At 55.2% G+C, this 12,112-nt stretch overlaps 1 protein-coding gene across 12 annotated transcripts in view; it reads right to left on the bottom strand.

The window, feature by feature from the left end:
- Nucleotides 1-614: 614 nt before the first annotated feature.
- The window catches only part of RERE (arginine-glutamic acid dipeptide repeats), a 408,653-nt gene continuing 397,155 nt past the window's right edge, over nucleotides 615-12,112 (bottom strand). For 10 of the 12 annotated variants that reach the window (XM_072819771.1, XM_072819773.1, XM_072819780.1 and 7 more), the window contains 10 exons: nucleotides 11,820-11,912; nucleotides 11,249-11,448; nucleotides 9,919-10,080; nucleotides 9,323-9,436; nucleotides 7,730-9,054; nucleotides 7,399-7,621; nucleotides 6,324-7,047; nucleotides 4,329-4,475; nucleotides 3,636-3,816; nucleotides 615-3,307 (listed from right to left, as the gene is read on the bottom strand). In XM_072819771.1, the coding sequence (XP_072675872.1) occupies nucleotides 3,274-3,307; nucleotides 3,636-3,816; nucleotides 4,329-4,475; nucleotides 6,324-7,047; nucleotides 7,399-7,621; nucleotides 7,730-9,054; nucleotides 9,323-9,436; nucleotides 9,919-10,080; nucleotides 11,249-11,448; nucleotides 11,820-11,912 (3,203 nt within the window). In that variant the 3' untranslated portion in view covers nucleotides 615-3,273. The remainder of the gene's footprint in view (nucleotides 3,308-3,635; nucleotides 3,817-4,328; nucleotides 4,476-6,323; nucleotides 7,048-7,398; nucleotides 7,622-7,729; nucleotides 9,055-9,322; nucleotides 9,437-9,918; nucleotides 10,081-11,248; nucleotides 11,449-11,819; nucleotides 11,913-12,112) is intronic. The other 2 variants (XM_072819779.1, XM_072819784.1) reach the window with 1 other exon arrangement.

The raw sequence follows: 12,112 nt of genomic DNA, 5'->3' as shown, positions 1-12,112 counted from the left end.
GGCCACACCCATACCCCACAGGCCATCTGCTGCATCGCTTGGCCCTCGGGAGCTAGAATGCATCCCCAACACTGGAGGGCAACTCTGAGGGCTGGCTAGCACACTGGCAGGCCTCAGGGAGGGGGCAGAGAGGGAACAAATGTAGGAGCCCACCGCAGGGGGTGGGGGGCGACTCAAGACCTCTCCTCTAAGCGGGGAAGGATGTATATGCTCCTTCACCTTGGAGGGGGTCTACAGATTTGAAGTGTGGGTGAGTGGCAGGGGAAGAAAGGAACCTTGAGTGAGGAGAGGGTGTCCCTGGTCCCAGTGTTATCATCCCCCAGGCCCATTCTGCTGCTTGGGTAAGCTCACCACAGGTCCTGATAATCTCAAGCCAGCAGGTTGGGAGCATCCCTGAGAGCATTCACTAGAAAAATCCTTCTTACCAGACATGGCAAAGAAGAATCATTCTGAAAGCTGCTTTGGAAGTTAGGCAAGCGGTGTGCCAGAAACAGCTGAGAACTGAACTCTCCCCTCTGTTCATTCCCCAACCCCGGGGGACCCAAGTAGAGGTAACTGCCAAGATCCCCACCCACTCCCAGGAATGAGACACAGTCCACTGGTCCACACCCAGCTGCTGTAGTGTAGCTTGGTTTTATTTATGTCCACAAATATTTCAAAAAAATTACAAAATACTCAAATGGAGAGAACACAGAAGTCACGATTTCTGGGTGTCTACTCTGTTTACACTGTGTTATCTCATGGCAAACTACTCATATATACATTTAGCTTCAAGATATATATAAACGTAGCAAATCAGAATGTACACTCTGCTCTGCTGCTGCAGTGAAATGTGAAGCTCAATCTTGACAACATTCAACAAGATACGTACAAAACACAGAAAAGCAAAACCAAACTTCAAACAAAAGGAAGGAAAATCCAAAAGGAAACCAAGGGGTCGGGCTTCAAAGACACTGTGAAGGTCTGGGGCCTCCTAAACACACCGTAGCTGACCAGTGAGGGTTTCAGGTCTTAGGTTCTTAAATGGAAGAATCTCAGTGCTTCACCTTGGGATATGGGGGAAAACCAAAACGTTAACGAGCAAACACCTTCAGACAGTCTTCAAGTAGAGACTTCCAAGTACTTCACTATGTCTCTTCTTTGGAAAAATGGATACACAGAGAGGCGATCAAGAAGGTCTAACTGAATGGCAGACACTGTGTTCCACCCAAAGGAAAACAAAGATGCAGAGGAGGGGGCCTCGGGCAGGAGGGCCGCCTGCCTCCAGGGGAGACAAGTGCCTTCTGCCCTTGAGGCCTGGCCCGAGTCTGGACACACGGCTCCTTTGAGTTTGCCTCCCTCTAAGGAGCTAGAGTTAAGGCAGAAATGGAACGGGAGAAAATTAAAGAGAAAAACGACAAACATATCCAGAGGATTCCCAGCAGACAAAACAATCCTGTCTGTCCCAACTGAAACCAAACATAGTTTTAATAGAAATGGAAATACCCCTGATGCAGGTGTGAGTCCAGAACCTGAATCTGAGCTAATGCCTGCTGGCTTCTGGCTCAATGCGCTCGCCTCTGGTCCTGGCCACACTGCCGCACCCACTGACCCTCGGGCGCTCTGCTTCATGTTGTAGCAGCTCTCAGATGGGACTTACAACAGCAGGGGTGGCCCTCAAGAGTCTGAGGGGGGAGGAGCAGGAAAGATCACACCCTGACAGGAGGACTGATCTCCAGGTGCACACATCCCCAGGTCCCCCCTATTCCTCCACCCTGGAGAAAGCACACCATGCCCGTGGCTTAGAAAGGAGAGGTGGGTCTTCTGCAGAATGGCCAGAGCCCTAGAGTGGCAGCTCCCAGGTGGAAGGAAGCTTGCCTTTTCATCCCACGTCGGCAGCTGCAACTCTCATTCCTACACCCAGAAGGAACAGTGGGACTTAAATGGTATCCCTGTCTGATGTGGGTCACCATGCACGGACCTGTTCCTGGGGGAGATGCACAGGCCACCACCCACAACCATGCCAACTCCTGGGCCTCCCTCGCTCGAAAGTGGCTTCTAGCTATGTGGCCAGGATGGCCTGGCCTCCCCACAGGAATATCCCGACGATAACACACACAAAAGGGCAGGTTTTTTTTGTTTTTGTTTTTTTTAAACAGATTCCTTTGGCAAGTGTGTGTGCTGTGAATTTTTTTGTAGGGAATCCTGTTTTCTTGAATTTTCTAGAATGTTTATGAAATCATAAGAGTACTTAAGAAGGCAGTTCATCCAGAACAACCAAATGTGTGTGCATAGAAATCTATAAGGAAATCTACAATCAGACACACAGAAACATGTGCTTTCTATCCTGCAGAAACAGAACAAGGTGGACATTTAACTCTTGCACTCCTGGTACAAAATAAAAAAGGTTTCATCTAACAGATATCTGGACCTCTGGCAAAGCACAAGCTAGGAAGAGACAGAAGTGAAAATCAAGGCAGCAAATCAAAGAAATGGTCTGTAACATTGTCCCTGCAGACCCCTGGATGCTCACTGCTGTGACCACACCGTGTCCCAAGCCTCTGCCCGTTTGCAATTAGTAACGCCCATCTGTTCCCTTTAATTAAAGGGATAATTATATATAACTTTTTATTAAAAAATCAACTCTGTATTCTGTCAATAGCTGGTAGGAATTCACAATTAGTGACATGGCTGGAAAAAATAGATCAGAATAGTTTGTGGAAGAAAAAAAATGCCATTCTAAAATTATTTATTTACAGACGTAAAAAGCCATGCTGCAGAACTTTCTCAAATTATGAAGATCTCCTACAATGTAATAAAATAAAAGTTTTTTTTGTTTTTTTTTTTTTTAAAAATTATAGCTCTTGGATTCCGAACTCATATGCCACCTATCTGCAAACCTCGTGGGTTCTGGAACACACATAACTGAGTGTGTCTGCACGCACAGTGAAGGGTGTGAACTGGATTCTAGCACCTACCAAGAAATCAAGGAAGGAAAAGAAAACTAAAGCCAAACCCCAAGATTGCAGGGAAAGTTTTCTGAATGTTCAGTCCAGTCCAGGACTAAGTTTCTGGGGGACTGTCATGCAGGGAGACCCAAACCAGTCTCAAGGAATCCTCTCTACAAACAAACACTATTATGCTGATAACATTTTTAGTTGTGGGGTTTTTAAATATATAAAGAAATCTTTAGAAGATATTCTTTTTCTTTTGTAGCTCATATCGTATGTAAAAAGTCCTGTTTCTCCCCCCAAGAACTGGGGTTTCCACAGCCAGCACTAACAAATAAATAACTTATAACTGCTTGTCACCTTCTTTCTTCAGTCGACTAGAAAGAAAACAAAAGGAGAAAGTATTCAGCACCAGACCTGGGCAGGTGGGACCAGGCATGCAGCTCAAGGGTGCAGATGACCAGAGTGGCCTCCCATGCAGGTGACCCTCCCCTCCTCTCCCTCCCACCAATATGGCTCTGTGGGAGAATCCTCCAGTGCCAAGAGGTCAGGGCCTGCAGAGCCATAGGGAGGAGTCTGGCACTTGCTGATATGGGAGGAGCACTGTGGGCATGGCTAGGAGGGGGCGACCATTAGGCAGGGTTAGTGGCCCACAGGTGGGGTCAAACAGCGAGCCCACTCCCTTCTGGACTCTCCCCACCTCACCTGTAATAATCTTCCTGACTTGGTAGGTGGCCACCATGCATGTGGGGGTGTCCATGCAGCCATTGCTGTTCCATGGCCAGTCTCTGCAGCTCTGCCGACTGGGCATGCATGGCCTGCAGCTGGTGGGCTGCAGACATGGGGGGTGGGATGGCCCCGGGCAGGTCTCGGGGGTAGGGAGTACCTGCCAAACACAAAACAGCCTTCAATACAGAAAGGCCAGGGAGTGGCCAGGATGCAGCCAGCAAGAGGTCAGGTCAGGAGATAACCTCCTGAGGGGAGGAGCAAGAGACTACTTACTCTGTAGGGACCCATGGAGCAGAGCCCCCCAGGAGAGAAAGAAGGCCCAAGGTACTGCCCCGTGGATCTCCTGAGCCTGGGGTGGAGGTCAGGGGAAGATAGAATATGCATTCCCTCGTCCTCAGGCTCTTCTTCATGGAGGCCCACCCTGAACCCTCAGTGTAAATTCACTGCCTCTGTCACTCCTTCACATCGCATTGTCTTGATCCTGCTCTTATTAGGCATTCAGACCCGTCCAGCCCCAGCTCTCTGAGGGCAGGGGTTTGCCTGCCCAAGTGGACTCCTGGCACACAGGAGGTATTTGCTGAACACATGGATGAATGAATGAATGAACAGACATCAGATACCAAACCCAACTCTCACACTGGAACCCTCCATCCCCAGGTGCATGCTTACCAAAAACTGGATGACGAAGCATCTCGTGCTCATGGGGGGGCTGTCCAAGCAGAGGGTTGGGGAGGGTGCCAGGGGGATAGGGAAAGCGAGCCAGGTGAGGGCCAGCAGTCAAGGGGTCGACCAGCGGGTGCACTGGGCCTGCTGAACCTAAGAGAGGGGCAGAAGTCCAGATGCAAGTGGTGCAGAGCTCTGGAGCTCTCTGCGTCTGCCCTTGTTGGCCGTTAACTACCAGTGACTTCCTCACCACAGCCAGCTCCTGGCCACCAGGGCCACCAAAAATCCTGACCCCAAGTGGCTGCCCCCACTCCAACCTATAGTAAAGTTCCAGAAAGTAACAGAGAGATAAATGTACATACTATTTCCTCCTCTCGTTCCTGAGTACCCCTACAGGCAGCATCTTCCCTATGCTGTTTTGTTGATGATGCTTGATCATTAGAACCTACCTGGCTAAATCCCTAGACCTTAGACCTGCCCTGTACCTGTCAGCTCCAGAAGGACCGTGGGGCCACTCCAGTCCTGCCATAGACAGTGTTCCTCAACCCAGTTGCTGGCTGGATTGGCAACGCTCCCCAGAGCTGCTTCCCTGGCCCTTCACCCACAGAACCCACAGGAGGGGTTCAGCAGATTGGGGGATGCCAGATGCTGCATGCTGTTAGCAGGGTGCCACTGGCAGGGACAAGGCTTACCAAACCCTGCTCTCTCCTCTCAGCCCCTGTGCCCCAGCCACCCTCCCTCCCTGCACATGTCTCTTCCCACCTTCAAGCCTGCGCCAAAGTTACCTTCTTGATGAGGCTTTCTCATGGCTTTCTAACTGCAACCTTGTGCCCAGCTTCCCTGTTCCCTTTCCCCTGCTAGCTGTCCTCCAGAACACTGACTGCTTTGCTCTCTCCAAGACACACCGACTTCCTGCCTCCAGATTGGGAAGGTGGACAGGGCTGTTGTCATCATCTACTGCTGTGCCTGACACATCACAGATGCTCTGTAACTATTTGTCAAATGGATGAATGTTGTATGAACGAATAACTGCCTGTCCCCATACAGCATTAAGACATTAAGCATTAAGACATCCACTGGTTACACTGGGGCTTAGACAGCCTGTGCTGGGTGGCATCAAAGCTCCAGGTGTCAAGACCATGGGTGAAAGTGACAGCTCCTTGGCTTCCCCAGAACCAACTGCCTGTATAGAGTCCAGGCTCCCCACATCAGGGTTGGGGGCACAGGTAGGGAGCCAGATGCTGCCTTCCCCACTTCTGGGCCCTGCTCTGTCCCCCTCCTTCCCTGCATGGAGAGAGATTTGCCCTCAGAAGTCCTGCATGCAGCGTGGGCTGTGACATGGGGCTCCATGGCAGGCCTGGGTCCCAGGGTGCAGGTACAGCTCCTCCCACCCCATCTAGCAGGGCTACAGAGCTACAGACAGAGGAGAAACTGTCCGTGTCTGCCTTCAGCCTGGTTGGCCAGTCAGCAGGGCTGCAGGAGCTCCCATTCTTGGAGTGGACAGGCCAGGGTGGTCCTGTTCCCCAATGGGAATGGGAGGACTGTTGGTTTCTATCACTGGGAGATGCTCTAGAGCCTCCTGGGTGTCCCACTAGCCTCCATTGGGTTCCTTGCCCCTCAGGCCCCACCTTCCGCCTTTAACCCAATTCAGTGAGCACAGGCTGCTTCCCACTATCCCCAGCACTGGAGGCACAGAGCCAGGAACATAAGCTTCATCCAGCAAACTGCGAGCAGAGGGCCCCAGGGTGACTCAGCATTCTGGGGACTGGCAGCTCTGGAGGACTGGGGGGCTGGGCAAAGACAGAGGCAGCAGGTGAGTAAAGAAGTGAGAGGATTTCCAGACAGATGTAGACTATTCTCAGATCAAGGATGAGGGATTCCTTTAGGAAAGAACCGTCTCTGCTATTGGATAGTGGCTCTGTCTCTGGCCTGCACCTCATCATAACCAGAGCTCAACCCACAGTGCCCCCTCATAGCCCAGCCTGGAGGGCGGGCACCCACCTTGGTGGAGGGGGTCCTGCTGGTGGAGGTGGAGGTGCGAGTGGATGTGTGAGTGCTGGTGATGGTGCGGAGTCACGTTGAACATCTGCAGGCGGGCCAGAGGGTCGCTGGTCAGCGATGCCATGCGCTCAGCGTGGATCCGCTCGGCCGCCAGTCTATCAGGGTAGCTCATCTCAGGCCGCAGCTGGGGGCCCGCCAGGGCCAGTCTCTCCCTCTCCAGGGGGTTCAGGCCCGGGTGGAAAGAAGCAAAAGGGTGGGGGCCCGCAGTGGGGGGGATGGTGAGGGCGCTGTGCCGGGCGAAGTGCTCCATGGGGTTGGTGGCTGGGTGCAGGGGGTCCAGCTCTGGGGGCTTCACCTCGAAGCCTGGCTTCATCCTCTCCCGTAGCTCCCGCTCCCGGATCTCCCGCTCCCGGATCTCCCGCTCCCGGAGCTCCCGCTCCCGGATGGTGGGGTCCACGTTGTAGAGGCCAGGCATGTGGTAGGCCAGCAGGGGATCAGTGGGGTTGAGGGGCATGTAGAAGGGGTGGTTGCGGTTAGTGGGTGACATGACGTGGGGCCGAGCATACTCGCTCAGAGTCCGAAGGGCAGGCGTGTCGGGCCCAATGTATGGAGGCACCGCAGCAATGGTGGTTGGTGGCGGCTCGAAGGATGGCCGCATGTGGCCAGGACCACTGAGCTGGGGGTCGCTGAGGCGGCCCTCATGGGCTGAGCTGGATGCCTTCTGCTGAAGGAAAGGAAGATGTGAGGGGCATATTCCCAGCTGTCCAGGGGTCTGAACCTGGCCCTGCTGCCATCCTGCACTGACCAGCAGGAGGACCAGTTGATCCCTCCACCTTGACACCAAGAGCAGGCCCCAACCATGGCCTGGGACAGGCTTGGGCTGCAAGGACCGGTCCAGACCCTGCTAGGACAGTTGCTTTGTGCCTATGGCTTCCCCTGTGCCCTAGATAGGGCCATATATCTGAGAGACAAAAAGAACACCCACAAGCATGTGAGTGTGTATCTGAGAGAGTAAGCCACAGTACAGAGTTATAGAGGGACCCCCCCACCGTGGCCTGGTTGACCCCCAACTCACAGCTGCTCTCTCTGCCTCCCGCTCCCGCTCTCGTTCCCGCTCGCGCTCTTTCTCCTTCTCCTTCTCACGTTCCCGTTCCTCTCGTGCTTTCTGCTCAGCCTCCCGTTTGGCCTTTTCGATGGCCTCCTCCCTCTTCTTGGCCAGTTTGGATCCCGCCAGAGGCATGAAATACAGGTCCGTCCGCGCACATGAGTTGTAACCACGGTCCAGGTGTTTGTAGAACCTAAGGAAGGCCACATCTCTCACTGGGGCCCTGCGAGGACTGCAGCCTGCCCCTGATGCCCAGCCTGTCCCTGCCCTGGCCATGTCCACATTCCTGGGAAACCAGTACCTGGCTGACTGGCTGGCATGGCTGGGGGTATCCACCACGGTAGGCTCGGGGGACGGGCTCCTAGGTGGTGGAGGTGGGCTCTCGGGCTCCTCTGCATCATCCAGAGCCTCTTCCTTGATCTGGACAGTGGGGAGCGGGCAGGCTGTCCCCCCAGGTATGCTGCCTCCCGAAGAAACAGCAGCAGAGCACGGCGGCTGGGCTGAGGGGCCGGGTCCCGCAGGTGGCGTGGAGGTGGAAGAGCAGGTTGGAGGGGTGATGGGTGTCCCCCCAGGGACAAAGGGGTGCTGAGCAAATGAGGGCTGGGGGGGCACCTGGTGGAGGCCTGCTGGGGGGTGAGCAGCAGCAGCAGGGGGCAGGCTCTGGCTCTGGGTCAGCACTGGGGGCTGTGCAGGGGAGGAGGGTAGGGGCTGGCTCTGAGGCATGAGCTGTAGGGGAGGGGGATGGGCAGAAGGGGGATGGTGTGTGGACAGGGAGCTCAGGGGTTTCAGTGCTGGAGGGGGTGGGAGGTTGGCGTTCATGGAGAAGGGCGAGGGCCCCGAGAGATGAGGTGGGTGCTTGTGGGCTTGCGGGGCCGGCAGTTGGGGGATGGGCGTGGTGGGTGGGGGCTTGATGTGAGGCATGGCCAAGGGGGCTGGTGGCAGTGGCTGCTCCCTTGGGGGCTGCTGGGGCTGCAGTGCTGACTGTGAGGCTGTGGGCTGCAGGGAGGCATGAGGGAGAGCTGATGCCTGAGAGGCCTGGGGAGGGAGGCCAAAGGGCTGAGGGGGGCCTGGGTGCTGTAGCAGGGGCCCGGCCTGGAGGCTATGAGGGCCACTTGGGCCCTGGCTATGCAGCGGGGGCTGGCTGTGAGGTGGGGCGGAGGTCTGTCCAGCTGGCACGGTCAGAGGTTGGAGTGGGGGATGTGGTGAGGGCAGCCTCTGGGGGTGCAGGGTGGGTGCCTGCTGGATATGAGCGTGGGGAGCAGGAGCCGCTGGAGCCTGTGGCTGGCTTGGGGGCTGGGAGGCTGAGGGGGAGCCCTGTGGGGGGCCTGAAGTGGCAGAGGGTGTGGGCCCTGGCGTGGGGAGCTGAGAGGTTCCTGGTGGGGCGGTAGAGGGAGCCGGAGGGACCGCACTGGAAGCCTGCAAGGCTGGGGGCTGAGCCTGCAGCATCTGCTGCTGGGCCGAAGAGTCCGAGTCACTCTCGTTGTCCTGGGGGCTAGGGATGCTGGGGGACGTGCTGCGATTGTCCTGGTCAATGTCTTTGGGGTCGCTGCTGCCCTCATCGTTGACACTGCGGCTGTCCGAACTCTCTCCCTCGCCTTCCGATGGGGAGTTGGGCCGGCTGATCTCCTAGGGCCAGAGATGGGAGGGATAAAGCTCTAGCAGAGCAGGGGCTCTGGCTGCCCTGCGCTGCTAGCACCTGACACATGACAAAGGTCTGTGCAAATGAGGAATGAGCCTGGCCCCAGGGACTGCAGGTACTCCTTTGACCCTCCTCTGACTCTAGCCACTCCAGGTCCCTCCAGACTGCTGGGCCCCAGAGAGAATCTGGGCTCAGGGCCTCTCAAGGAGCATTAGCTGCCAGCTCCAGTCACAGTGGCTCAGCTGCGCATCTCACCTGGGTTTTTGTCTTCTTGGAGCTGGTCCTGTCAGCCTCCTCTGTATCAGAGGCCACCTTCTCCCGCTGGCGTTTGGTGCTCTTAAGGGGGGATGAGGCTTCCTCCTTCACCTTCTGCAGTGGAAAAGCCCACAAGGGGCATCAGGCCAAGGGAGGGTGTTCCATTAGCCTCAGGGGGTAAATGATGATGGTTTGCTAACACCTTACTCCTGAATTCTGAGCTCCATCTCCAGAAGCAAGAAAGCTCTGGAAGGGACCAGCTGATGCCAGGAAAAAACAAGTATCTGGAGGTGGAAATAACGTGGCTTTGTGGGGAAGGAGCCTTCCCAATCACACCCTAACCTTTGCCCCCGAGCCCTTGGGAAACTCAAGGCAGAGATGGCCCCCAAAGGTCAGTGCTGGAAGCTGCACTGGATCCCCTCTCTCCAGGCCACACTCTGCAGGCCTAGTCCAGGGCAACACTAATACCCAGGGAGGCTCATAGGAATAACGTGCAGCCCTGTGTGTGAGGGAGGTGAACATCAAGTCCACAAATCTGGGGTTTTGAGAGGGCAGGGCAAAGCAGGCCTCATTGCTTTGGGGGATGGGCACCTCACCTTGGCCGACTTCTTCACCGTCTCTGCTTTACTGTCATTGCTGGAGGTGCTGGCAGCACTGGGCGAGTTCCGGCCACTAGAGCGGATGTCTTCATTGATGGGCGAGGTACGACCATCAGGGCTGGCTGGCTGCTTCTTTCGACCACTGCGCAATGTAGACATCTGCCCACCCAAACCGGATGCTGGTGAGACTAGACCCCACACACACGCAGGAGCCTTAGGAGCAAACCCCACCGCCAGCATTATGGCAAATCCCAGGCCCTGGCCAGCATCAGGCACCTCTGGCTCTTCCTTGCTGTGTGGGAGTCAACATGGAGCTAAGGGAGGAGGGGGTGAATGGGTGGGTTCACATGGAAAAGACAGCAATTCTTAAACTGAAAGCACTCATTTCCAGGGACTGTCTTGGATGTTGTGTGGCAGAAATGAGCGAGACCTTCTGAGGGGCAGAAATCGGCCAGGACCACCTACCTGCGAAGTTCTCTGGAATGACAATCATACACTCTGCTTCAAATCACCTCACCCTTTCTGTTTAAACCACCCACTTCCTCACCCAAACCTAAACCAAACCCCTGCTGATTTCATCTGACAGGATAAGAAGTGACCCAAAGTGAGAAGCTGTCAAATAATATAGCTCAGCTCCTAAAACCACCAAGCACTTAAGCATGTTTCTGCAAAGCCATGGGGCTCAGAAGAGATGGGGGGACAATGATTCACACTGGTCCACCTGCCGGGTGGCCAGGGCACCGACAGCCTTGACAAAATCACAGAAAGGCATACAGTACCATCCACATGCCTGAAAGGGCCACTGGGGAGGCCAGCTACAGGGAAGGACGTTGGTGGCATCCCTAGCTCCCAGCCTGGGAAAACCCTTGCCCCTAAAGGTCCCTGCTGCCACATTTGCAACCTGGAAAACAAAACCTCTTTATGAAAAGGGCTATACAGTGAGGAGAAAAATTTACAAGTTTCCAAAAACACCTGCAAGTTTTAAGCAGCAGAGAGATGCCACAGTACAGGTGGTGGGCCCAGGGGCCAGAGGAAGGTCGGGGGACTTGGAGAGCCTGCACTGAACCAGACACTGGTACTGAAGAGCTCTCTATAAAAGCAAACTCAAAACATGCATCCCACTGACTCCCCGGGACAACATGAGGGAGGGAGAAAGCAAAAGCTCTTCCCAGATGCACAGACAAAACTAAGTATCTTTGGACCAATCATTCCTTTAAGGGGGCTGGTTCTCTACCTAAAATGAATCACTTCCCAGCCTTCTGGAAGGCACAAGCCCTAGCCTCCTAGAAACCTGCAGTGGCCTGCGTCGCCTGTCCTGAGGACTCACCGAGCCACGACTGCGCCGCGTCCTCATGCTATGCTTCCCACTGAGCCCATCGTCTTCCTCTTTGACAGGTTTGAACATGAATGGGGGAGGGTCCACAGGCTTCTCAATGGGGGGGAGCTCGCCGTATTTCTTGAAGTGGATGCGGCAGTCTGTGCAGAGTAGGATGTTCTCCCGGCCCCCGTGGTGCCAGTCTTTGGATGCTGTGTGAGGGAAGAGGAGTGCAGGTGGGGAGCCCGGCCCTTCTGTGGCCTTGGACAGACACCCATTACTCACTCGGCTGCTGCCTGCTCTCTCCCAGGGTGGGAGAGGATTTCAAGACCACCTACCCCCTCCCCAATCTAACAGTATCCAGGAGGAGTTGGCAACAGGTTTCCCAGAAACACAGGTGCCCCCACTCCACCACACTGACTGTAATTGGGGGAGTGACAAAATATACAGATTTCATGCAACCAATGATACCCTGGCAGGTCTTCAACTGGATTCAGGAAATGTTCAGAACCTGAAAGTGCCTGAGCCTGTCCTGTCCCAGTGAGTGTCCCCACTGCTCCCTCCTCCCCCCATCCCTACTTACTGGTGGTAAAGCAGTGGCGGCAGGCGTACCCCTTCAGTTCCTGCTCACTGTCCTCACTGTCAAAGTCATCCTCGCTGGCTGAACTCAGGTCCACTGGGCATGGCAGGAACACAACAGGGGTGGGGGAGACACCATCATGCTTGGGCAAGACCAGGGCCATCTGTGACCTGTGGCCCGCCCCATGCTCTGAGCCACCAGTCAGAGTGGCCTGGAAGGTTGAAGTGGAGCGGTGCTCACGAAGGACCACTCTGAATTCCTCAGGGCCAGGGATCAGAATGAAGGACTCGTGTGAG

Source organism: Canis lupus, chromosome 3 (assembly GCF_048164855.1).
Source record: "Canis lupus baileyi chromosome 3, mCanLup2.hap1, whole genome shotgun sequence".
Lineage (NCBI taxonomy): Eukaryota > Metazoa > Chordata > Mammalia > Carnivora > Canidae > Canis > Canis lupus.
This window is presented reverse-complemented; position numbering and strand designations above follow the sequence as displayed.